This window comes from Macaca thibetana, chromosome 17 (assembly GCF_024542745.1).
Source record: "Macaca thibetana thibetana isolate TM-01 chromosome 17, ASM2454274v1, whole genome shotgun sequence".
NCBI lineage: Eukaryota > Metazoa > Chordata > Mammalia > Primates > Cercopithecidae > Macaca > Macaca thibetana.
In genome coordinates, this window is record NC_065594.1 from 7,496,387 (window position 1) to 7,522,196 (window position 25,810).

At 35.8% G+C, this 25,810-nt stretch overlaps 1 protein-coding gene and 1 pseudogene across 5 annotated transcripts in view; both read left to right on the plus strand.

The window, feature by feature from the left end:
- Positions 1-25,810, plus strand: part of PAN3 (poly(A) specific ribonuclease subunit PAN3) — a 158,600-nt gene that overhangs the window by 75,285 nt on the left and 57,505 nt on the right. For all 4 annotated transcript variants that reach the window (XM_050766832.1, XM_050766833.1, XM_050766835.1 and 1 more), the window contains one exon: positions 7,367-7,514. In XM_050766832.1, the coding sequence (XP_050622789.1) occupies positions 7,367-7,514 (148 nt within the window). The remainder of the gene's footprint in view (positions 1-7,366; positions 7,515-25,810) is intronic.
- Positions 759-4,200, plus strand: LOC126940746 (elongation factor 1-alpha 1-like; annotated as a pseudogene). Its single transcript, XR_007720892.1, has one exon. The product of XR_007720892.1 is annotated as an elongation factor 1-alpha 1-like (transcript).

The following is a 25,810-nucleotide window of genomic DNA, read 5'->3' on the forward strand; positions in this document are numbered from 1 at the left end:
GGTGCATCAAAGAAGCAGCCATGCCAAAAAACAAAACCATTTTTGCGGAACAGCTATACCATTGGCTTTCCATATCCATGGGTTCTACATTCTTGGATTCAACCAATCATGGACGGGAAAAAAAAAAAACCTAAACACCAAAAAAAAAAATCATACAACAATAAAAATAATACAAATAATAAATACCATGTAACATATAGCATTTGTATTTCATTAGGTATAAGTAATCTAGAGATGATTTAAGGTATATAGGAGTATACACCTATGTGCATAGACTACATATAACTATTAGGCATTTAATATGAGGAACTTGATTACCTGTGGATTTTGGTATCTGTGGAGGGACTGGAGGAGGGTCCTGGAACCAATCTCCTGCAGATGCTAAGAAACGACAGTACTGATAGCTGATTTCTCACTGGAAGTAACACAAATCGTAGACAGTATAACAGTGTCTTTAAAATACAGGAAGGAAAAAAAAGTGTCACCCTAGAATTCTGTACTTGGAAAAATATCCTGCAAAAATGCAGTCAAATTGAGTGCATTTTTGCACTCAAAAACTGGTAAAATTCGAACAAGGTCGTCAGTTTAGCTAAAATTATTGCACCAGTGTTTATGGTTTTGAAAACGTACTATGGTTATGTAAGATGTTACCTATCATGAAACGAGGTGAAAGGTAACATTTCTTATGAGTTTTACACTGTGTCAAAAGATTTTTTTTTTTTTTGAAAAAAAGCAAAAAAAAGGGGCGGGGATTGGGGGAGGACTTCAATCCAGACTATTTGGTGAATTCTCACAACTTCGTAATAGAAAATTTCAAAACTCAATAAAAGTAGTCAAAAAATGTGAACACTTCAAAGAAGATATAAAATGACAAATAAGTTATTTGGGAAATGCTAATTAAAACCACAATGAGATACCACTACACACCTATTAGAATGTCTAAAATGAAAAAGACCAACCAAAGCATGTATTCCTGAGGACATAGTGCAACTTGATCTCTTATACAGTGCTGGTGGACATAATAAAATAATACAACTAGGCTGGAGGATCGCTTGAGCAGCTGTAGTGAGCAGTGATCTTTCCAGTGCACTCCAGCCTGGGTGACAAAGCAATAACCTGTCTCCAAAAGAAAAAAAAATAAAAAATCACAACTACTTTGGAAAACAGTTTACTAACTTAAAAATGTTACATATACGTACGTATTACATGCCCAAATCATTCACTGGTACGTTTTTAACCAAGAATAACGAAACGTGTATTTGTATACAAATGAAACATGTATTTGTGTACAAAGGCTTGTGTACAGATCTTCACAGCAGCTTTGTTTGTAATAGCCAAAACCTGGAAACAATCTCAGTATCTAATGGATGAAAGGATAAACAAATTGTAGTATATTGATAATGTTGAATACTCGTAAGCAATACAAATGAAGTATTGATAGATGCAGTGACATGGGTGAATCTTTATGCTGAGTGAAAGAAGCCAATCAGCTTTTTTGCAACAGGTTTGCCACCAGAACACAGGTGTCGTGAAAACTACCCCTAAAAGCCAAAATGGGAAGAGACTTTTATCAACATTGTCTTCATTGGACACATAGATTCAAGGCAAGTCCACCACTGCTGGCCATCTGATCTACAAATGTGGTGGAATTAACAAAAGAATCATTGAAAAATTGGAAAAGGAGGCTGCTGAGATGGGAAAGGGCTCCTTCAAGTATTCCTGGGTCTTGGATAAACTGAAAGCTGAGCATGAACGTGATCTCACTATTGATATCTCCCTGTAGAAATTTGAGACCAACAAATTCTATCATTGATGCCCCCGGACACAGAGACTTCATCAAAAACGTGATTCCTGGGACATCTCAGGCTGACTGTGCTGTACTGATTATTGCTGCTGGTGTTGGTGAAATTGAAGCTAGTATCTCCAAGAATGGGGAGGCTGGTGACCATGCCCTTCTGGCTTACACACTGGGTGTGAAACAACTAATTGTTGGTGTTAACAAAATGGATTCCACTGAGCCACCTTAAAGCCAGAAGAGAGATGAGGAAATCATTAAGGAAGTCAGCACTTACATTAAGAAAATTGGCTAAAATCCTGACATAGTAGCATTTGTGCCAGTTGCTGGCTGGAATTGTGACAGCATGCTGGAGCCAAGTGCTAACATGCCTTGGTTCAAATGGAAAGTCACCCGTAAAGATGGCAGTGCCAGTGGAACCATACTGCTTGAGGGTCTGGACTGCATCCTTCCACTAGCTTGTCCAACTGACGAGTCCTTGCGCCTGCCTCTCCAGGATTTCTACAAAATTGGTGGTATTGGTACTGTGTCTATGGGCCAAGTGGAGATTGGTGTTCTCAAACCCATTGTGGTGGTCACCTTTGCTCCAGTCAGCATTACAACTGAAGTCTGTTGAAATGCACCATGGAGCTTTGAGTGAAGCTCCTCTTGGAGACATTATGGGCTTCAGTGTTAAGAATGTGTCAGTCCAAGATGTTTGTTGTGGCAGTGTTGCTGCTGACAGCAAAAATGACCCACGAATGAAGGCAATTGACCTTACTGCTCAGTCGATTATTCTGAACCATCCAGGCTAAATCAGTGTTGGCTATGCCCTTGTACTGAATTGCCACACAGCTCAGGTTGCATGCAGGTTTACTGAGCTGGAGGTAAAGATTGATTGCCATTCTGGTAAGAAGTTGGAAGAAGGCCCTAAATTCTTGAAGTCTGGTGATGCTGCCATTGTTGATATGGTTCCTGGCAAACCCATGTGTGTTGAGAGCTTCTCAGACCATCCTCCTCTGAGTCGTTTTGCTGTTGGAGGTGTGAGACAGACAGTTGCTGTGGGTGTCATCAAAGCAGTGGACAAGAAGGCTGTGGGAGCTGGCAAGGTCACCAGGTTTGCCCAGAAATCTCAGAAGGCTAAATGAGTATTATCCCTAATACCTGCCACTCTAGTCTTAATCAGTGGTGGAAGAATGGTCTCAGGACTGTTAGTTTCAATTGGCCATTTAAGTTTAATTGTAAAAGACTGGTTAAAGATAACAGTGCATCTTAAAACCTTCAGAAGGAAAGGAGAATGTTTTGTGAACTAATTCATTTTTGTTTTTTTCTTTTCTTTCTTTCTTTTTTTTTTTGCATGTGGTTAAGTTACTAGTTTTTTAAATCAGTACATTTTAATGGAAACAACTTGACTGAAATTCTGTCACAGAATTTTGAGACCCATTAAAACAAAGTTCAGCGAGAAAAAAACAAGCCAGGTAAAAAACACATATATATGTATGACCCATTTATATGAAAAAATTTTAAATGCAGACTAATTCATAGTGACACAAAGCTCATCAGTGGTTTCCTGGAGACTTGGGAACAGAGAGCAGAGAGGGGTGGAAAGGAGGGAGGGGTTTAGAAGAGGCCTGTGCGGACTTTAGTATGATGTATATAGTCATTATATTGATTTGGGTAATGGTTTCAAGGTTGTATACCTGTGTCAGGAGTTGCCAAAGTTTTAAGTATGTACAGCGTATTACATGTCAATCATATCTTAAATAAAAGAAAAAGTCACCAGGTTAGGTTTTCATTCAGAGGATAGAAAGATTACTGATACCAATTTACAAAGCCTTTAAGACAGGTAAAGCAAGCTGAGCTCTTTAAGGAGCTGTCCAATGGTTTTATGAGTTTGCTATGTGATTAAAATAACCCTGACCAGTATTCAGGAATATTAGTAGTTTCTGAGTTATTCATCCCATCATTGTATGAGTTATTCATCCCATCATTGTATGACAACTATTTTTTTCTTATAGGCCTTTTTGAGCCATATATGCAATGTAATGTTACATATCTTATGTTCTGTTATTATTCAACAGAAACTTCTTGTCTTTCCATCTAATTTAAAAAAAGAAAAAGTTTAGGCCAGGTGTGGTGGCTCACGCCTGTAATCCTAGCACTTTGGGAGGCCGAGGTGGGTGGATCTCTTGAGCCCAGGAGTTCGAGACCAGCCCAGCCAACATGGTGAAGCCCCGTCTCCACTAAAAACACAAAAATTAGCCCGGCGCTGTGGTGGGCGCCTGTAATCCCAGCTACTCTGGAGGCCGAGGCAGGAGAATCGCTTGAACCTGGGGGGCAGAAGTTGCAGTGAGCCGAGATCATGCCACTACACTCCAGCCTGGGTGACAGAGTAAAACTCTGTCTCAAAAAAAAAATAATTAAAATAACATTTAAGTTAACGGTCAGGATTCTTGATTAATTATATGTGGGTCTAGATGGTAGCGGTAGGGATCATTTTCAAAAGTTGGGGGATGATGTCATTTTGGAGAACTCCCTATATGAGAAGCACTTGGTTGTTTTTGACATGAAAACTGGGGGGCAGGCCGGGCACAGTGGCTTACGCCTGTAATCTCAGCACTTTGGGAGGCTGAGGTGGGCAGATCACTTGGGGCCAGGAGTTTGAGACCAGCTTGGCCAACATGATGAAACACCGCCTCTACCAAAAATACAAAAATTAGCCAGGCTTGGTGACGCACACCTGTAATCCCAGCTACTAGGGTGACTGAGGCAGGAGAATCACTTGAACCTGGGAGGTGGAGGTTGCAGTGAGCCAAGATTGTGCCACTGCACTCCAGCCTGGCGACAGAGTGAGACTCCATGTCAAAAAAAAAAAAAAGAAAAGAAAATTGTGGGGTAAATTTGAGTGTATGAGAATCTAAGACTATTGAATGAACATTAATTTTTTAAAATGTCCACTTAGAACTATTTAAAGTATAAATGTAAATTAGGGTTTTAATTATGAATATAAATGACTGCATATCTGTATATTTACAGAAACCAAATATTTAATATTATATCTATGTCTTTAGGAAAGGATTATTCAAACATAGGGCAGGGATAGTAAAACTTTAATGTTTTTATTTCTATTTTTCTTATTTATGCCAAACTCCTTATTGTTGTTGAAGTTAGTCAAATAATTTATATAACTCAAGTCCTTATGTCTTCTAATCCTAGATAAAACCTTTGCCTCCTAAACCTGAAAAAAATAGTCTCTTTTTTGAACAGGTATTTCATTTTAATGTGATACTTGTTTTAGTTACCTGTTTAGCCTTATCTTTCAAAAAATTATTCGTAACATGTTAAAAATATATACCTATGCTATTTTTAATAGATTTTATAGTTTTAAAAAAAGATTTATATTTTAAACCAGTAATATTAAAGAAGTTTTAAGAATGTATCTTTATTGTTGCATCTTATTTTAAAGATTTTTATCATGAAAAAGTATTCTAGGTAAGGTCTTAATTTCTGATTTGTACTTTAAATGTATCCGATCATTCTCTGATCTAGCTACAGTTAATTTATATTATCAAAGATTTTTTGTGTGTGCCGTTGTACCTGAATCTTACATAATTATTTTTCTGCCATTTAAATTATTTTATCTTTAATCTCAAGTGCTCACAGTTGAACAAAACAAACTCTTAAACCACCAAATCAAGGAATACTAAATCAAGAAACAAGTAGGGTTTTAGGTCATCCTTTTCAGTTCTTAATTCAAATTCATTGTTGGGTAGATTTCAGCATCCATGGTTATTGAATCTGTAGAAGTTACAGTTCTGTGTGTAAATCTTAATAGTTAGGTTAATTTTAATAACTTCCATTCATACATATTTGGAGGTCCTTGATCGCACCACTGCACTCCAGCCTGGGCGACAGAGCGAGACTCCGTCTCAAAAAAAAAAAAAAAAAAAAAAAAAAAAAAGAAAGGTAGGATGGACCTCCCCCTCCTTTTTCCCCTTTACAGGGTCTCAAAAATAATAAAAATAGGCTTTCAAAATAATAAGGTTAGAGAAACTCATTTTTAAAATCGGTCTGTTATTTACTGTAATTGTAGGTTATATGTGAAATAGAAACTGGGTAATACCTGCTTCTCAGGAACATTCTAAAAATATTCATATTGTGTATTATTTTCCTTATGTAATTTTGGTGTCTCCTAGTAATCCTACGTAATCCCGAAGTGCATGTCTCTAGCCACTTTGGACTCTTTTATTACGATATCAATGGCTTTTATCTTGACCCTCAACTTCTAAGACTTAGGTTTAACTGGGACATGCTGGCCCTGTCATACTTTTCATTCTGTTGGTAGCCATTTGTTCCCTTATAACTAGGAAGGTACTACATTAGTAAAATGCAGTGGCTTGTTTTCTCCTCCAGAAATCAAGGAATTGGCCATTCGTTTAGAGAACATACCACTATTTTGGGGAATGTTACAATTGGAAATTTTAAAAAAATACATTTAAGTCACAAAAGAGGATTTTTTCCCCTTTGGAAAATATAGCCTCAGGCCTGATTTTACTTTTTCAGAAATTCGTGCCTTAAATGTGGCAGTAAAAGATTGATTCCGTAGTTCTAGTATATTTTAATTAAGCCCAGATTTAGCATTTGTTCTATATTTTATCACCTTTTATTTAACTTTAGCTGGCACATAGCTGATAATACTCGTTTTGGAGTTTACATTTGGGTTAGCCTGGTGACTTGTTACCTTCCAGATCTAGTATTTTGAACTCTAACTTGGCAGTATTTTGAACTCTTAACTCATTCATATTAAATGGGGAAGCTATTATTTCTGCCTCCTGTGGAAATTTAATGTGGACAATATGTAGACTTTTTATGACTTACGTATAGTCTCATATGTTCTAGTATTTCTTAAAGCTAAAAATACCATGCCACTTGAATATATAAAGAGTTGTAGCATAGTACCACTGTGAAAAAGATGTTTTCCACGTAATCTCATAGCCAAATGTTTTTCAGTGTAACAAGTCACACATGGTACTGTATGGGCATTAGGATCACTTTAGTTTTTCTTATATCTTGATTCGTCCCATATTTGCCTTGTTTTTAAATGTTTTTCTAACCTTTACTTTGTTACTTAAATACATGATACCATATTATTAGGGAAATGTTTGAAGTAACTACAAAAAAGAAAGTGATTAATATTGGAAGAAAACAGTTTTGACCTTTATCTTGGTAGAAGTGGTTTAAAGATACTAAACTCGAAACTTGTCGCTCAGTTTTGAGGTAATCTCAACCTCCCGGTTCTCTAAAACATAGTAGTTTGGTAATGATGCATGCTTGATAATGAAGACAAATTTTACACATTACTGAGGTTAAAATTCTGCAAATGAAATGATTAAAATCTTCAAGTTTGATGATCAAATTTCCTTTAAGAAATTTAATTATGACCTACCAAAATATGGAACCTAAAACACTTGTTAATCCTTTCAAGAATATATTTTACTTAGTAAATAAAGCACTGTGGAATATGCCTAGTAGATTCAATGTCTTTTTTTTGGCTTAAAGTGTGTTAACTTACTATATTTGATTTTTAAATAGACACCAAATCCTACTGCAAGCGAGTTTATTCCTAAAGGAGGATCAACCTCCAGGCTGAGTAACGTGTCCCAGTCAAATATGTCTGCCTTCTCTCAAGTTTTCTCTCACCCATCCATGGGAAGCCCTGCTACTGCTGGATTAGCACCAGGTAAGTTGAGTAACTATTTCCAGTGAGTTCCAGATACCAAATCTGTAAGCACCATTTACTATCAGAACTGAAATTGTATACTTGAATGATTCACACTTGAACAAATTATGAGCTTTATGTTCTAGTTTTTGGCACCATAGGCCAAATGTGTAGTTGAGAATTTTAAAGCAAAATTTAAATATGAATGAAATTACATATAAGAATTTTTATATGTAAAACTCACAAAAAAATTTAAAGGGGAAAATGGTTATTTAGGAAAAAAATCTATGTTTTTGTATTTCTCTATTTTTAAAACTTCGTGCTGTTTCACTAAAACTTATAAAGGCATCAGAAATAATGGGAATATTTATGTACATATGCCTCAGATCTACATATGCCTTTTGTATCTACATATGCCTTTTGTATTAACTCTCTAAAAAATAATTTATATCATTCTACATCTTTAGATGGTATTCCCTTTCAGATGTTTGATTATAAATGCTATAGTAGTAATTTTAAATTGAGTAAAGTATTATAAACAGTAGTAGGAAAAAAAATATATTACATAAGGGATCATTGCAGTAGAGAAAACACTTTTTAGTCATCTTCTGCCAAGTGCACCAATAATGACAGAAGAATCTGAGCAAATGTGCTTGTACTCCAGAATTCCTGAAGGCCTAGTTCAGTGCGACCCTTTGAGAAATCTATGATTCTTTGCAGTCTTCGTTTAATTCATGCAGATTTTTGCATCTATTACTCCATAATGTTTATTTTAATATAAAAATATTTAAATTTTTAAAATTAACATCACTTATCCCCACTGCTGTATACCTTGATTTGGAAAGCAAGGTGATATGCACAATCATATTTAATTAATAGTAAGTCCTGAGCAGATTGGTATCTTATGTTTGTCAAATGTTTGAGTTGCACACACAAATTATGCCTCTAGAACCTATACAGGAAAATCAGCACTTGGTCTTGGACATAAAAAAAAAAACAGAAACAAAATGAAATATATATACCCACTAAAAGCCAAAGGATGTATCTAGATCAGCTGGGAACTGGTACTGCCTCCAGGGCTTGATCCAATTAGCAAGTAAATCTTTGATTTAAATACTGATATATCTAATTCAAGGACCTCTTTGGGACGAAAAATGGGAGAAGATAAAGATAAAGGGGAGTAGAGCATCTGTTTTAGCATTAAAGTATCAGTGTACTCAGAGCTTAATAACCTTGTGTTGCTAAGGATTTTGTCAGCACATTTCCCCACCATTCTTTCTGTCTTACTACCCTCCTCCCTTCCACTCCTCTCCCCCGACTTGTTCCCTTACCTTTTCTTCTACTTTGATTTTTTTTCAGGTTCAGTTAAATTTGTAAGCATTTTCCTTTCTTCCCTAGAAAGCAGTGTCAGAATTGAATTATCTCTGGTAGCCTAAACATTTTTTTGTAAGTAATGTACTACTATGATTTTTCTTTCATTGAGGTGTGTTTGCATTGTTTACATGAGCATAATCTACAAGTGAGCTACACATTTTAAAATTTCTTAGGCATTGTCTAGACTTCTGAGCAGTGTTGTAATTCAACTTTACATGTCTCTTTCCAAAGCACCCGCAATAATGGGATCCATATAGCAATCAGAAAACTTTGGCCTTCGTAATTACATGCCAATTTATTTTGGTCTAACAATGCTTCCTTCTTCGTATCAGAAATAAACATTTTGTTAACTTATTTCATGAGACTAATTTAGGCATGCCATTCAGAAAAAAATTAGCCTTTTCAATTGGAGGAGTTAAAAATATTAAAGGGAATTTTAAATTTAAAAACACTCAGTTTAAAAAAATCCATTAATGCTTATGGTATAGGTATCAGCTTATTTGGAGGTAGGTATATTCATTGGTCCCATTTGGACCTCCCAGTTGAAACTTAGGGTGAAATTAATTAATTTAAAAGTTAAATTAGCTGAAAAACTATTCTTCTACATAGTCCTAGCATTAAATGGTTATTCTAGCTCCTCTTAACGATGCAAGGAATCACTCCCTGGAACCGTTGGAAATAGGTCATTATATCATATGACATGTATTCTTGAATTCTAGTAACTATTATTTTAAAAGTGCTCTTCATTCACATGACAAGTCAGTTAAAATTTTTTTAACAATGATGAATGATTTTGCATTAATTATTTTTTCTGTTTGGTTATTGGCTTAACACTCTGGAGATGAGCAAAGAAAAAAACTTTGAGTCTGCCTTTCGGAAAAACCGTTGTACTCTCAGTGTCTTCCATCATTTCTTACCTACAAATGTTATTTTGTTTAAGGAAGGGTTCTTGACATTTACATTGTAAGGTTATAGAATAAATACAGAGTTTATTTACCTACGTTAGTGGTGATTTAGTTTATTTTTAATGCTTGCTATTATAGGTGTAACTCATTAATTTCAGTTACAAGTTTTTAATTTTCTTTTAAAATTTCTATCCCCAAAACTATTGCCCTTGAAAGTATCAAATTACTATAAAATATGAAACCTTAAATACTTTGACATTTATGTAAACTAGGGTAACGTCATTTCATTATGTATGGGAAAGTACGTCTCTAAATTTATTTTTGACCAAATATATTTGTCAAAATTTTTAGGCCAATTTATTTTGGCCTAATATTTGAGCAAAGTTGAGTGGATATTAAGAGTGCATTTCTTCAAATTATGAGGAACAAAGGCATAATGCCTGGCACAAAGGAGACCCTGAGTGAATCACATTGCTTTTTTAAAATTTGTTTTGATCACTTAAGAAAAAATAAATCATATTTTTGTGTGTGTCTCAATGTAAGAAATAAAACTTTATACAAATATTTGAATTTAATCACAGCTGATTAGGTTTAAAAGACATTAAAATATGTGGCATCTATTTCTATAAAATTGCATACACACCCATTTTATTCTTTTTTAATTTAAGGAATCGAGGATTTAGAGATACAGTTTTGTTAGGCACATTGAACCTAGAACAGTAGCTGCATTTCTAAGTGTCTTTTGTGAAGGTAGTTGTTTTAATGATACTAAAGATATGGCACTTGGGCTTGTCTTTGAGAATCCCTACAATTATGCGTATTTTTATTTTAAAATATGCATTTTTCTCTGGCAACAGCTTTTATTATCTTCTCTCAGGTTCACAGCCTTCCAAAAGTTAAGAACCACTGTTTTTTTTGTTTTGTTTTTTGTTTTTGAGACGGAGTTTTGCTCTTGTTGCCCAGGCTGGAGTGCAGTGGCGCGCTCTCTGCTCGTTGCAACCTCCACCTCCCAGAGAACCACTGATTTAACACAACTTAAACAAGACTAATTTCCAGAGTGTTATATAGTAAGAGTACTTTCAAGTAACACATAGCCTAAAGATACATTTTTCTACTAGCTTTTGCTTAGGCAGAGGGTTTTTTTGACTAGATCTCTGGAAACCAAATTATGAATGTGCTTAGTATATGAAATAATAGTTTATACTTTAATTTTTGTGTCATGAAAAGCCTTTTTTTTTTTTTGAGACGGAGTCTCGCTCTGTCCCCAGGCTGGAGTCCAGTGGCGCCATCTCAGCTCACTGCAAGCTCCGCCTCCCGGGTTCATGCCATTCTCCTGCCTCAGCCTCCGGAGTAGCTGGGACTACAGGCGCCGCCACCTCGCCCGGCTAATTTTTTGTATTTTTAGTAGAGGTGGGGTTTCACCGTGTTAGCCAGGATGATCTCAGTCTCCCGACCTCGTGATCCACCCGCCTCGGCCTCCCAAAGTGCTGGGGTTACAAGCGTGAACCACCGCGCCCGGCCGAAAAGTAATTTTATCATGAGAACTAATTGCTGAATGTCCTTTTTCATCAGAATTTTTTTCCCAAGTATTTTTAATAGTAGATATAGTTAACTAAGTCTTCGTGTACTTTAGATTTAATTACCTCAGTGTTAACAAATTTGCAGTGCCACAGTGTGTTTGAAAGTGACTTAAGTGCAGTGGGAACAGCACACATTTCTGGGTAGTGTTCTTGTGTATCATTTGGTGGTTTAGTGCACAGTTGTGTCTCAAATTGAGCATCTCTCCTTCTGCTTAATTATTATGTGTGGGCCCTTGGGAGGGGCAGAGGTGAGTTCTTGTATTTGCAAATGTCATCACTGATTTATAAATGAGAAAACGAGTCACGGTGACTTTCAGCATTTTTCAATATTCATTCCTTCAAGATGAAAATAGTGCAGTTTTATTTTTTAATCATTAGATACGTTTTATTGTAAATTATTATTACTTTAGAGAGAGGGTCTCACTCTGTCGTCCATCCTGGAATGCAGTGGCATGGCCTTAGCTCACTGCAGCCTCCAGGTCCAGCTCAAGCAATTCTCCCACCTCAAATTCCTGAGTAGCTGGGACTACAGACACATGCCAATTAAAAATACTCTTTTTAAAATTTTTTTGTAGAGACGAGTTCTTACTTTGTTTTCCAGGCTGGTCTCAAACTAACCTCAAGTGATCCTTTCTCTTCAACCTTTCAAAGTGCTAGAATTATAGGGGTGAGCCACCCCACTCAGCCTTTTTTGCATATTATTAAGGCAAACTCATATAATTGATATGGGGAGAATCATTTAATTATTATACCAAAATTAGCATTATTAAATAATTGTATTCATTTATTACCAAGTTTATTGTATGTTTTTGGGAAAATAAATCCGAAGAAAATTATGTTCTTAGATCCAGTTTTTAAAAAATACTGAACAGTCATTTCTTACATATTCCTGAGGTTATGGTGCCAAATTGGTGGGTAAAATTGGCTAATACCCTTTTTTAAAAAAAACATTTTTAGCTTGAGAAATATGTGAGGGAGAAAGGGAAGGGAAAGAAAAAGGGGAAATTAATGTTTGTCATTCTTGTTCAGAAATACCAAAACTTATGAATGTTGTAGACTAAAAGTAGTTATTTGCTTATAATGTTGAAGGGTTGGGATAAGCAGATCATTTTCAGTTTTAAAGTTCTGTGCTAAAAAATAAAATTCTGTGATTGATTAGCTCTATGGCATTTCATATCATAGATGAGGAAATGGAGGTTTTATATATTTAAATTACATAGTAGTTGGATTAGGCAATAATATGATATTGGTTATCAATCTAAGTGGAAACCTTTGGGATTTACATAGTCCAGCCTTGTGCCAGTCTAGAGGTGGCATTTCTGACAGATTGTCATCTAGTCTCTGCTTAGCCACTTAACAGTAATATAAGGAATTCATTAACTAACCAAGGCAGCCAACGAGTATACATTTTAACAATTTGAATATAAAACTCAGTCTTCTGCTAAACCAAAGTCTGTCTTGTCTATCTTCCAGCCACTTGTCCTAGTCCTCTCCTTTTTTGTTGAATGGGAAAACAAATTTTTCCTATATGATAGTGCTTTTAGTTATTTTATTTTTCAGACTGGTTCTGTGTGTGTCCATATAACTGATTTATTTGTAAGAGACAAGATGGCATCAGGCACTGGGGAGAAGTGTTACTCAATTCAGCGAATTGTATAGGTCCAAAATTGTGAACTCTTGTAAGTCATAAGGAATGGAACACTAGTGTGGGTAAAATAAAATCCACAGATATGTCTACCTAGCTATATTACTACTTTGATATCCAGCTAAGGAGTGTACCATTGGAAAAATAGGAAACTCTTTGGAAACTGTTCTTTTTTTGGGAAAACATGATGAATCTATGGTCTTGAAGATGGTGAATATCTAAGCTCAGATTTTAAATTTCATTATGTGTTTTAGGGCTCTACATTAAGTGTTTCAAGGCACAAAAACTCTATAAGCTATTGCTTTAGATTACTTTGTGTTTACTAAGTGATATAATTATTAAAAATAAAATTATAACCATATTTAGTTCTTAAATATCAGTTTTAATTAACATAACAACATAACATAACAGATTTTCCTTGTAATTGTTTCTCAGAAGTCTACTGTTAAATGGATTCTGTGGGATAGTCAAATAATTATAGCTCAAATTAATTTGATGTTTCTGTCTAAATTGAATTCTTTAAATTAGTTTTGTACTTAATATCAATAATGGTAGTTTGGCATTAAAGTATCCTTCTAATTGTTTTAAATATTAATTAGATTTCCTAAACATCTCACAAATTGCTTAAGAAGAAGGGACCATGCCATTTCTCATCTAGTACAAATTTAGGTATAAATGGTGCTTAATAAATGCTTAATAGAGAAGGCTTCATTTTTGTCTTGGAAAATACTTTCGTAATTGTTAGGTATCTCTTAAGTACAGTGAATTTTAATTAATAAACATCTTTGAAGAACTTCTAAAAACTGCAAATATTCAAGAATATGCAGGTGAATAGTCAAATGAGGAACAGAAATGTGCCTGTTGACAAAGTTTAACAGCATCAAAGCTAGAGTCACTGTGTGTTTTGAGATGCTGAAGCATTCTTATAACCAGTTAAAGTATTTGTATTTTTACATTGCATGTTTCCACTCTTTGTAACTACTTTGTTTTTCAGGTATATTCAGCAGATTCATTCAAATCTTTCCAAGTTCTTTAGTTTGGAGATTACTTTCTACATTAAAAAAACAAGTAAAGTAACTATTTTATGATTAAGATCAGGGATCTCAAGGTTTTTGTGAAGTGGACCTTTTAATTGCCCTGTAATGAGGAGCTCATCCTAGAAGGAAGCTCCTCTGTGTATGCATGTGTAAGGACACAGATTGTGATGCCCCTGGGAAAGTTACTAACAGTAGAACTGTAGAATCATAACAGGGTTGGGAGTGCCTGCTGGCTATATTCCCTTCTCAGTTGGGAATTTCAGGAAACTGAGGCGAGACGTTTATGGCGCAGAGAGGGATGTGGCTGCTGCAGCTGGCTTGGAGACCTGTCAGGTAAGGCTTAAATAGCTACCAGTAGATAATATTCTACTGGTTGTGGAATCCCTGGTTAATGGGTCCTGATAGGTATAAGAGTTCCTACTGTGAGCTTCCTGTTTAAATCTCATTGAATTGGATGTTCTGTCCCATAATTAGGGGGTAGGGGCTGGATGGGAGTGGGTAGGGATTCCCTTTAACTATGAGTTACGGATCCAGTGATCTACAGCTGCAGCAAAGTCTCTTGCTGCTCTTGGACTGCTTTCAGTGTATTGTGACTCGATTGCCTTTAGAACATGGTACCGATTCTACTGAAGCAACTATGTGATTTTCAGCGTACCGCTTGGTTTCTGTGTTTTAGAGTCTTCAGTTCTATAAGAAGGTAATAGATGATTTTAAGCCTTTCTGATCTAAAATTCTGTTTTTTCGAGACGTGGAAATCTGTAGAAACATAGAGGACAGTAAACAGAGACAGAAATGAAGACAGTGGTGAGAAGTAGTAAAAAGGGAAGGATAACACTTGTACTAGACTTAAGAAAGATTTTAGAAGGCATATGGACTTCTTGACATTCTGTGTAAGTAGAAAATCTTCCCATGGCTCCCTTTGTTTCATAGGTGGAGATGAGGAGAGTTTTGTTGTTCAGCAATATAAGATTAGATTCTGGGGTGAATCAGAGTGTTGTATTGGTTCTGGATGAACTGAGAAGCAGAAAGAACAGGTATAAATAAATGCCCAAGAATATTTCTGATCTGATTCACAGCTGAATGTGGAGAGTTAGATGTCTACCTTCCTTCCACCTCCTTCTTTAGTCAAGTAGGTTGAGAGCACCAGGGATCGTTTTTTCTTTAACCTTTTAGCTCAGTGATACTCAGAGCAATGTGCCTATTCGGAGGAGAAGACAGTGTTTGTGTGAATAAATTTACTGTTCTGTGTGTTACATTTATAGTTAGGAGTGGTCCTCTAATTCTATAGGAATGAATCAGATGGTTGTAGCCCCTTCTGTTTCTTAAATTATCCTTTGATTCTTCTCAGCTTGACCGTGAAATTCGTCTTTTTCTTATTCTTAACTGCCTTTCAGATGTAGTTACTCTAGAGTAGGGTATGTAGGTAGGGTCTTAGTAAAAGGAGAGGTTGGCTAGGATGCTCTTCACATAGCTTATAAGGGACACAGGTCAAGAGCTTCTCAGGCTTCTCAAGATGTGGCCTTTTTCAAGTCCGCAAAGCACATAGGCATGTAAATCCTACTCATAAATGCCTGCGGATTGCATATTTATTATGGTAATAATGTTTAGTTCTAAATTTTTCAGTCGCGAATCTCTTACATATTGATATGTCTGAAATAAGATGTTTTCTTACGATTTCATAAGTACTTTCATATATTTTACATGTGGTTGTCTAGATTTTAGTGTGGTATTCCTGTACATAGTAACTAATAACTAATAGTCATTTGGTGGGGGTACCTTTGAGAAAACAGTAAAATTAACATCAGTAAACAATAAATTAACATTAAGATTAAATATATTAACATCCTATTGATGTTAATTGATATTGATGTGAAAGGTATCAGAGTATTCACCAGCTGCTCTCTAAGCCATAGTTAATATAGGTTATAATCTTACTGCTCACTGTGCGCGAGGTGGTGTAAGTTAAACTGCCGAAACAAGTAGGTCCAAAATGTAATGACATGGCTTAATATGACAAAAATGTGTTTCTTGCTTTTGTAACACTCCCAAGGCAGATGTTCAAGTGGCTAGGATGCTCTTCACATAGCTTATAAGGGACACAGGTCAAGAACTTCTCAGCATCTCTCAAGTGAGCTAGAAAGGAAGGGGGAAGAGCATGAAAGAGCAGGAATGGGAAGATGGGATGACCCAAGCCTGAAAGTTTTTCCTATGATGACTTTTGACTAAAATCTGGACTTAAATTTTATTTTAAGCAGCTTGGCTACATTTCCCAGCCTCCTTTACAAGCAAAAGTTTCAACAGTTGATCCTGGTTATTTCATGAATATACATTTGGGATATTTTCTCATTTGCGTCTTTTGTAATGACTTTAAAAATATCACCAAAGCAGCTGCAATAACTGATTTATCTAGCGTCAGGGAAAATGAATCTTTCCAGCATACTTGAATTTTTTGGATATCAGAAGCTTACAGTTTTAATTGTTAGAACTTTATATTTTCACAAATTTTTCCATAGTACTCTCTGGCTTAAAACAAAACATAATCTTATTTTTTGATGACTCTTGTTCAACTATATGTGCCTCAGTGATTGTATTGAACCATAATACACTGATACCCTTTACATATCCAAGTTTATAGAGCAGTTTATTTCAAGTTATGTAATTACTTAGATTTGTTATTCTTGCCACTGGTCTTCTGCTCCAATGAATTAGATTATAACTTTTTGAAGGTAAGGTCTTTCTCTTGCTTCTGAATCTCTTAAAGTGCCTGAAAGTAGTGCCTTGAATGGCCATAATCTGGCAAGCTTACTTTATTTTTTTGTTTTTATTGGCTTTTTTATTGGTAACTCTGTTGTGCTGTTTATGACAGTGATTCTCAAATTTCGGTTTACCAGAATCACCTAGAGGCTTGCTAACCCCAGTATTTGCATGGTCCCATCCCCATAGTTTCTGGTTTAGTAGCTCCGGGTGAACCAGGGAAGATTTGCTTTTCTTATGTGTTCCCAGGTGTTGCTGATGCTGCTACTTGTCCTGGGACTTCATTTTGAGAATGACTGCTCGATTTAGAACTTTTATAATTCTTATCTCCTCTTTCCTCTTAAACTCCCTTTCTCCTCTTCCTCCTAATCTGCTGAGAGCTAAGAACACAAATACATCTAGTACCTCTTTTTTTTTTTTTTTTTTTTTTTTTTTTTTAAATGAGAAAAAGGCTTTGAGTCAAAGACTTGAATTGTTACCTGTGAATAAGGTACATGAGCTTTTTATTATCTTTTGGCTGAGGCTAGTATCACTTCATTTCTGGTTAATGTCTGTGTTCTGAATAACTAAGGTTATCGCTGAATTCATGAATATAGGGGTTGCCGATGCTTAGTCATGAATAAATCTGGGAAACAGGGATTCCTTCCACCTTGGTAATGTTAGTGAGACAAAATATAAATTAGTTACTATAACTTTTAGTTTTTCAAGATACTTACAAAATGAGTAGCGTAAGTACCGTGGCTGTTTAAAATTTAAAACCTTCAAGCAGAGTCCCGTGGATGGGGTGGGGAGAGGAACAACCCTATGATTCTGGAACTAGTAATCAGATATCTTTTATTTACATGTTACACTTTAATATGTATGTTTTAAAATTGTTACAAAAAATCAACTAAATTGTTCACATGAGAACATGTCCTGGCAACAAAAGAAAGAGAAAATAAGAGAAAACAACTACATTGTTGTTCATGTTAGATAAATAAGAGGCACTTATTGATTCAACCACAGTTTTCTTGAGATCAGCTTTAATTTTTGTTTGTGCTTTGGTAGTAACTTTTTTTCATTGGAAAGAAATCCAAAATTAAAATTACATTGTTAACTAAATCTTTTTTTGTGTGAAATTTTGTAATTAATTTTCATAAGACACTCTTGTCTTAGAGTTAAGTTTCTTGTTTGTAAAGAAAACAATACAACTTATCACTATGAATGAAGGACACCATTTACTCAAACATTCACTACCACTCGAGAAGAAAAAATGGTTCTTTTGAACCAAAAAAGTTATATTTAGTAGCTAACACCTTTCTTCCCAGTTTTGGTGCTTCGTTTAAATAAGTGTTATTATTTAAAATATTGCTACCATTGTAGAGTCTAGGGAGATCCTATCATTTTAGATCATTTGGCCAGTTTGGGGACAAGCAGGTAGGTTACTGTTGTGTTTCTTCAAACATTGTAGAGACCAAAGTAACTAAGCTACTCTTATAGGCTAGTGGGTAAGGTTCCTCCTAGTTCCTATATAGTTAAAACCCTGATGCTAGTTTTTAAAAATGTGTTTAATTATTAATGTTTTTGGGATTTAGGCACTGCACTTTACATGGTCAATATTCTAATGATATTTGTTGAATTAATTAACGGGAGTTCATCTAGAAATGACACCTGATACAGGCAACACTGAAGTTACGTCAAAGGGAAGATTAGTATGCATAGACAAGGAAAACAGAGTAATTGTGCAGGCTGTGATCTCCATCAAAAATTGAAGACTGTGTGCTTGATAAAGCTCAGGTTGAATTAATCATATGAATTATATAAATTGACATGTGCCTGAGTTTGGTCAATAAGATTAAATAGATTTTATGAGGACACTTTAGGGTACTTAATTATTTTATTAATGTTTACAGTATTTCTAATACCAGATAGTCTAAGTATCTATCACAGATATTTAGCCAAAATGAAGTATGATTATATAAATTAGTTGATGAAATTCTGTGGTTATTAAAGGGAAAATCAGAGATGGAAATTAAGTTGCAATTATTTTGGCTAGGTCCACATGGCCTCTATTAAAGGTGATTTACATATAAAAATAAGTCTAGGCAACACAGCATGACTTGGTCTTTCAAAACAAATAAACAAAACAAACAAAAAACAACCAAGGCTGGGCGCGGTGGCTCATGCCTGTAATCCCAGCACTTTGGGAGGCCGAGGTGGGCGGATCACAAGGTCAGGAAATCGAGACCATCCTGGCTAACATGGTGAAACCCCGTCTCTACTAAAAAAATACAAAAAATTGAGCCAGGCGAATGCCGTGAACCTGGGAGGCGGCGTTTGCAGAGAGCCGATATTGTGCCACTGCATTCCAGCCTGGGCGACAGAGCGAGACTCCGTCTCAAAAAAAAAACAAAACAAAAACAACACAAAACAAAAAAACAACCATAGGCAGGTATGGTGGCACACACCTGTAGTCCCAGCTACTTGGGAGCTTGAGGCAGGAGAATTGCTTGAGCTCAGGAGTTCAAGGCTGGAATGAGCTATGATCACATGACTGATCTCCAGCCTGGGCAGTACAGTGAGACCCTGTCTCTAAAAATGAAAATAAATAAATAAAACTTTTTAGAGCGCGTTGAAATTTGTCATTTTATTGCATAATATAAAGAGAAGATTTTGTACTTTTAATCAGTTTATGGTGTTATAATTGAAATGTCACTGTTATGCGGTAATAAGATAAACGTTTTGCACTTTTCATTTATATTTACCCAAAAGTGAAAGCCAGTTCTTGTTTACTTCTCAAAAAAATGAAAAAGAATACTTTATTTGTAATATATTTGTAGTCTCATTCACAGAATTCCTAGTCCCCCCCACCCCCACCTTTTGGAGGCCGTAAAAATGAGGATGAGGGGTTAGAAATTTCCAGAAAGTTACTGTTGTTAAGATAGACATTGAAAGATAGCAAAATAAGAGTAGAATTAGGTATTATAAAGAGCATAGTCTTTGAATCCAAGGTTCGGTTTACCACGAATCTAGATGTTGCATACTTCAGGAAATTCTTCTATCACATCTTAAAAAACTGTTGTTTTAATGGTAGCTATTGATTGGACCCACTTTAAGTGGGATATATTATATTTGCATATAGAAGATGAAGTTCTAATAGCTTCAACATAAAAAAAATTCTATGAAATAAATGTATGCTCACTTTGGCAGCACATATACTAAAATTAGTTTCGAGGATGAGCAATCCTTATCCAAAAACATATTTTTTTAAAGACTCCTTTTTATTATGTTAGGCTAAAATTGTGTTTCTTTTTTTTTTTCTTTTTTTTTTTGAGACTGAGTCTTGCTGTGTTGCCCAGGCTGGAGTGCAGTGGCGTGATCTCAGCTCACTGCAAAGCTCCGCCTCCCGGGTTCACGCCATTCTTCTTCCTCAGCTTCCCAAGTAGCTGCGACTATAGGCGCCTGCCACTACTCCCAGCTAATTTTTTTGTATTTTTAGTAGAGACGGTGTTTCACCGTGGTCTTGATCTCCTGACCTCGGGATCCGCCCGCCTCTGCCTCCCAAAGTGCTGGGATTACAGGCGTGAGCCACCGCGTCTGGCTTATTAGGCTAACATTGTAACCTGTTGACAGAAAATAACATAACTATGATCTATGGGGAAATCTGGCCTCTATGAAAATAATGATTTGTGAGTGTACATATTCCTCATCAATTTTATAGAACAGGTTTTTAGGTTAGATTCACTGTAAGACTTATCTGAATTTACAGATTAGAATACTGTTATCTTTTTTTTCTTGAGTAGCTTAATAGATATCCAGCATGCATATTGTTAAACTAGAATATGAAAAATTTAAATCAGTAATTCTCAAAGGTAAATGTATTGGTGTAGTTAGGAAATTCATGGGTATTAACTTTGGATGGTTGCTTTTAGTAATTCTTTAAAAGTGGAAAAAATTATGTTAAAAACCTCATATAGAGGAGAAGGGATTTTTGTGATTTGCTCAAGTGCATTTCTTCCTAATATTTTGGAAATTATGCACTTTTTTTTTTTTTTGAGGTGGAGTCTCACTCTGTTGCCCAGGCTGAAGTGCAGTGGCACGATCTCAGCTCACTGCAACCTCGGCTTCCTGGGCTCAGGTGATTCTCCTGCCTCAGCCTCCTGAGTAGCTGGGATTACAGGTGTGTGCCACCATGCCTGGCTAATGTTTGTATTTTTAGTAGAGAAGGGGTTTCACCATGTTGGCCAGGCTGGTCTCAGACTCCTGACCTCAAGTGATCTGCCTGCCTTGGCCTCCCAAAGTGTTGGGATTACAGGCATGAGCCATAACGACCGGCCTGGAAATTATGACATTCTTATTAGAATTGTGACTTACTTTGTTTGGAGGAAGAGTATATTGTGTAGCTGTGTGCATTTTTTATTTTGCAAATTAATTTTGTGCTTGAACGTTTATTCCTTGAGGAAGCTTTAGAGCTACCTCAGGATGTCATCAAATCAGTGTAGAAGTTAAATAGGCTTTTATAGTTTCACTGGCAAATATCAGGTTTATAGTCTTTGTAAAATCTAATCTCCCTGATGTTTTCCCTTTGTATTTCTATAAAAAGAATATAGCTGCATTTGTTTCAACAGAAATTCTGTTTTATTGCATTAACATTGGTTTCATGTTAATCTTTTAAAAATTAACCAAAGATGTGTATCAGCGTTTCCCAAGGTGCTTTTAAAATATGCGTTGTTGACCAGGACCCCTAAACCTACCAATTCAGTTTCTCATCCAGATCCTCCATTTTTCTTTTCTTTCAGTTCTATAAATGTCTTTTTTGGAAAGCCTTTAAAGGTGTTGTGATGTCAATCCTGTTTAAGAACCAGTGCCTTAAGAGAGTTGAGGCAGTTAAGAAGCACTAGTATGGTCTGGTACAGTGAGGGAGAACAGGCTCACCCTTCCTCATACTTTCAGTTCCACATGGGTTTTGTTGTTATTTTAGGAGGCAGGGTCTTGCTCTCTTTTCCAGGTTGGAGTGCAGTAAAGTGATCATAACTCACTGCAGCCTTGAATTCCTGGGATCAGGCAGTCCTCCCACCTTGGCCCCCCAAAGTTCTGAGATTACTGGCTTCCACATGTTAATAATTAGAAGAAAACATTAACATATTGTCTTAAAATTTTTCATGTTTTGGAGTTTGGTATGATTATTAAGATACTATCTGTATGCATGTGAATGTATAATTTCTATGTGCTATAAAAATTATAGGTAACAAAGATTTTAAACTGATTAATTCATTTTCCCATCTTCAGTTTTCTCTTTTGCTACCTAAGCTATGTGAAAATCTCTTAATTACCTTAGGAGAATATGTCCTAACTTGTCTTCATACTTCAGTTCAGTTTAGAATTTATTAATTCTTATCCTACATTCTGTTTGCTGAGTTGAGGCTTTTTCTTGTCTAGGCTTTTATGAAGTTGAGTAAACTGATCATCTTTCTCTTAAGTATTATTTATTTTTCTTTCTTTTTTATTTTTCTTTCTGTTTTTAATTGCAAAACTTTCATTTTAAGGAAGATTCTTGAACAGGACACCTAAGAATTATTTTTGTGCCCTTCATTTTCCATATCTACTTGGCTTTCATATTATATCTATGAACTGTCTTCTATTTTCCTTTTTTTACTCTTGCCATCAGAGCCTCTTCCATGTGCTATTCAGACTAATTGGTCTACCCTTGCATTTCCTTTTTTGTACAATTACAAAAGTAATCTTAAATATAGACCAAATCATGACTAAATTGTCATTAGAATAATTTCCAAGCCCCTTACCATGGCCCGAATAATCTGTTTTATATACCTATAATCTCATCTGTCATTCTTTCCCTTGGGTGCTCCGTTCTGGCCTTTTACTGACATTCCCCAAATAATGTAAAGCTCCTTTTGACTCATGTTCTCTGCATGTGTCGTTCCTCTCATTCCTCCCATGGCTGGTTCCTTCTCTTCTTCTTAGGTCCCTGCTAAAGTGTCACTTATAAAAAAAGTCCTTTGACTAACAACGTAAAGGAAGTTTCCCACCATTATTTTCCATCCTCTTCCCCTGTTTACTTCCTTAAAATAATCGAAGGTTTTATTAAAATACTGCCATCTTTTCTGATTAAATAGACCTAGTCCCTTTAACTCTACCTCATATAGGACCTCACTGTTTTATGAAATACATCTCCTGTTCTCTAAGAATATGTATTTGAACATGGTCAGCCTTTTCCCCATCTTTGTGCCTTTGCTTGGGCCTTTTGCTGCCTGGAAGGCTCTCATATTTATTGATTAGGTCAAATGTCTTTTTCTTAGAAGTCATTTCTACTTCTGTAGTCATTATAGTATCTCCCATTTCTTTGCTTTTATGGTGTGTTGAGTATCATAGTTTTTAAATATTTTTGTCTTTCTCTGATATATGTATATTTACACACACACACAAACACACACACACACACACACACACACACACACACACGTATTTATTTTAGAGATAGGCTGTAGCCCAGGCTGGAGAGCAGTGGCTTGATTATAGCCCACTGCACCCTCAAACTCCTGGGCTCCTGCCTCACCCTCTGGAGAAGCTAGGACTAGAGGCACTCACCACCATGCCCGGCTGATGAAAAAAAAAATTTTTTTTATAGAGTTGTGGTTGCTCCAGGCTGGTAGAAGTTGCTCCAGGCTGGTCAAACTCCTGGCCTCAAATGTTCCTCCTGCTTCTGCCTCCCAAAGTATTGGGATTACATACGTGAACCCCTGTGCATGGCCTTCATGTTAGTTTTATACGTATTTATTTCCTCCACTAAAGTTAAATGCTCCTGGGATATTTTATCCTTTATTGTGATCACATATGGAGAGCTACAGTTAAGTATTAAGATTGAACATTTTTAAGCATTTTAATGAGCTTTATGGTAGAATGTTAACTGTGAGTTTAGACCTAGGTTTTATTTGTTGGTATCTTCAATTTTTAGAATCTTGCTCAGTGCTTGATCTCATGCTGGTTCCAATGAGCTTTCATATATAGTTACAGATCAGAATCACATACAGTGCTTTGAAAATGTAAATTCTCTAGTCCCCATCTAGGACCTATTAAATCAGAAACACAGATTTGGAGCATCAGCCTTTATCTATATTTTAAAAAAATTCACAGGAGATTCTTTTTTTTTTTTTTTTTTTTTTTTTTTTTGAGACGGGCTGGAGTACAGTGGCCGGATCTCAGCTCACTGCAAGCTCCGCCTCCTGGGTTTACGTCATTCTCCTGCTTCAGCCTCCGGAGTAGCTGGGACTACAGGCGCCCGCCACCTCGCCCGGCTAGTTTTTTGTATTTTTTTAGTAGAGACGGGGTTTCACTGTGTTAGCCAGGATGGTCTCGACACAGGAGATTCTAACATATGCCCCTTTACATCTAGAGTAAAAAGTGTTCAAAGTGCCAGAAAATTTGAAGGAAGGTAAATTTTATCTGATTTGAATGAGGGTATAAAGGAAAAAAGTTTCATGGAAGAGGAACTATTTGAGATGGTTTTTAAAGAAAGGATAAGTTTTTTTATCTGTTTTAAAAATAGGCGGTTGAGAATCAGTGAAGCTTGTTGTTTTTTCTATTTGTTTTAACCAGTTTCGCATAAAGACAAATGTTCTCAGTTAATGTTTAAAAATTAATTCAGTCTGAATTAGATAAAGACTAAACATCTGTGAAGAAAATCTCAGTTAGGCATGGTACCAAGCCATAGGCTTAGAGCAGGGTTCTTTTTATTTTTGTAGAGGTGGGGTCTCCCTTCATTGCCCAGCCTGGTCTTGAACTCCTGGACTCAAGCAATCCTGCTGCCTTGGCTTCTCAAAGCATTTTGTTTCGTTTGTTTTTCTTAAAAGTAAACAATACTTTGGTATCAGTGCATATTGGTTAAATACCAACTCTCTAAAAGTGATGATTTTGCATGACCATTTAGAATATTGAGATCATATGGATTCTTTTGTTTTACAGAGCTCAATCTTTGTATGCGGAGTTTCTTTTTGTTTTATCTTTTCAAATATTTATATCCAAAGAATATAATTTTGTTTTAAAATTAGAATTGTTAGGCAAGTGAAAACGTGGGCTGGAACATGGAAAAATTAATGGAAAATGGCCTAGAGGTAGACAGGTTTTTTTTTTTTACATGTTAAGTACCTGATGCTCTTCTTTTAAAATCTTGAACAGTTTTATTTGCCACCGGCTTCGCAGAGTCTGGCACATTGTTTCTTGAGGGTTGTCAGAATGTGAGGAGAAGAGACTAGCAGGTAATAAGACTGGAAAGATGGATTGGAACCTAACTGTATCACAGGAACTCAGAAATGAGCAGGCAACCAAACCTTAAGACTTAATTATCATTTCTGCCCCTAGAGAACCTGTGAACCAGGAGCACCAAAACTTAATTAGAGCTTAGAACATTAGTTTTCATACATTTTTTAAAAATAGCAGCAGTACTCTTGTGAAGTCTTGTATAAACTCCCAACCCTAAAGTTACATAAAGCAGATAAAGCTGGAATTTACAGGTTCAGGTTTATTACAGTAACTCATAAAAGTTATTCAGTGAGAATAACAAGGCTATGTAGTACTTTATTGAATGCAATAGCTTGAAATTAGTGGGTGAAGAAGAATAACTTTGTATTCCTCAAGTTTCTTTTTTTATATTTTTAATCATATAGTAACATGAAAATCATGAATTCCATGGGTAAGTTGTGTACTCAGGTGTTCAAGTTTATCTGAGTGTATGTGCATTTATAAATAAAGTTATTGCAGAGTCACTACCTTCCTAATAAAAAAAAATCTGTGTATATGAACAAGGGTGATAAGAGAGAGGCTTTACCTTGAGGTCTGCATGAAACCCAACACAAATTAAGTATATTGATTGGTGTTGGTATGTTAAAACATGAATGCATATTAATTTGGACCTGCATTTGTGTGTTTTTATTTATTTAATAAATAGTGGAAAAGCGGATAAAAAGAAATTCAAATCAGGCATTTACAAAACCCCAAGGCATTGCTGGAAGCCTAAGGCTTAGTTAAT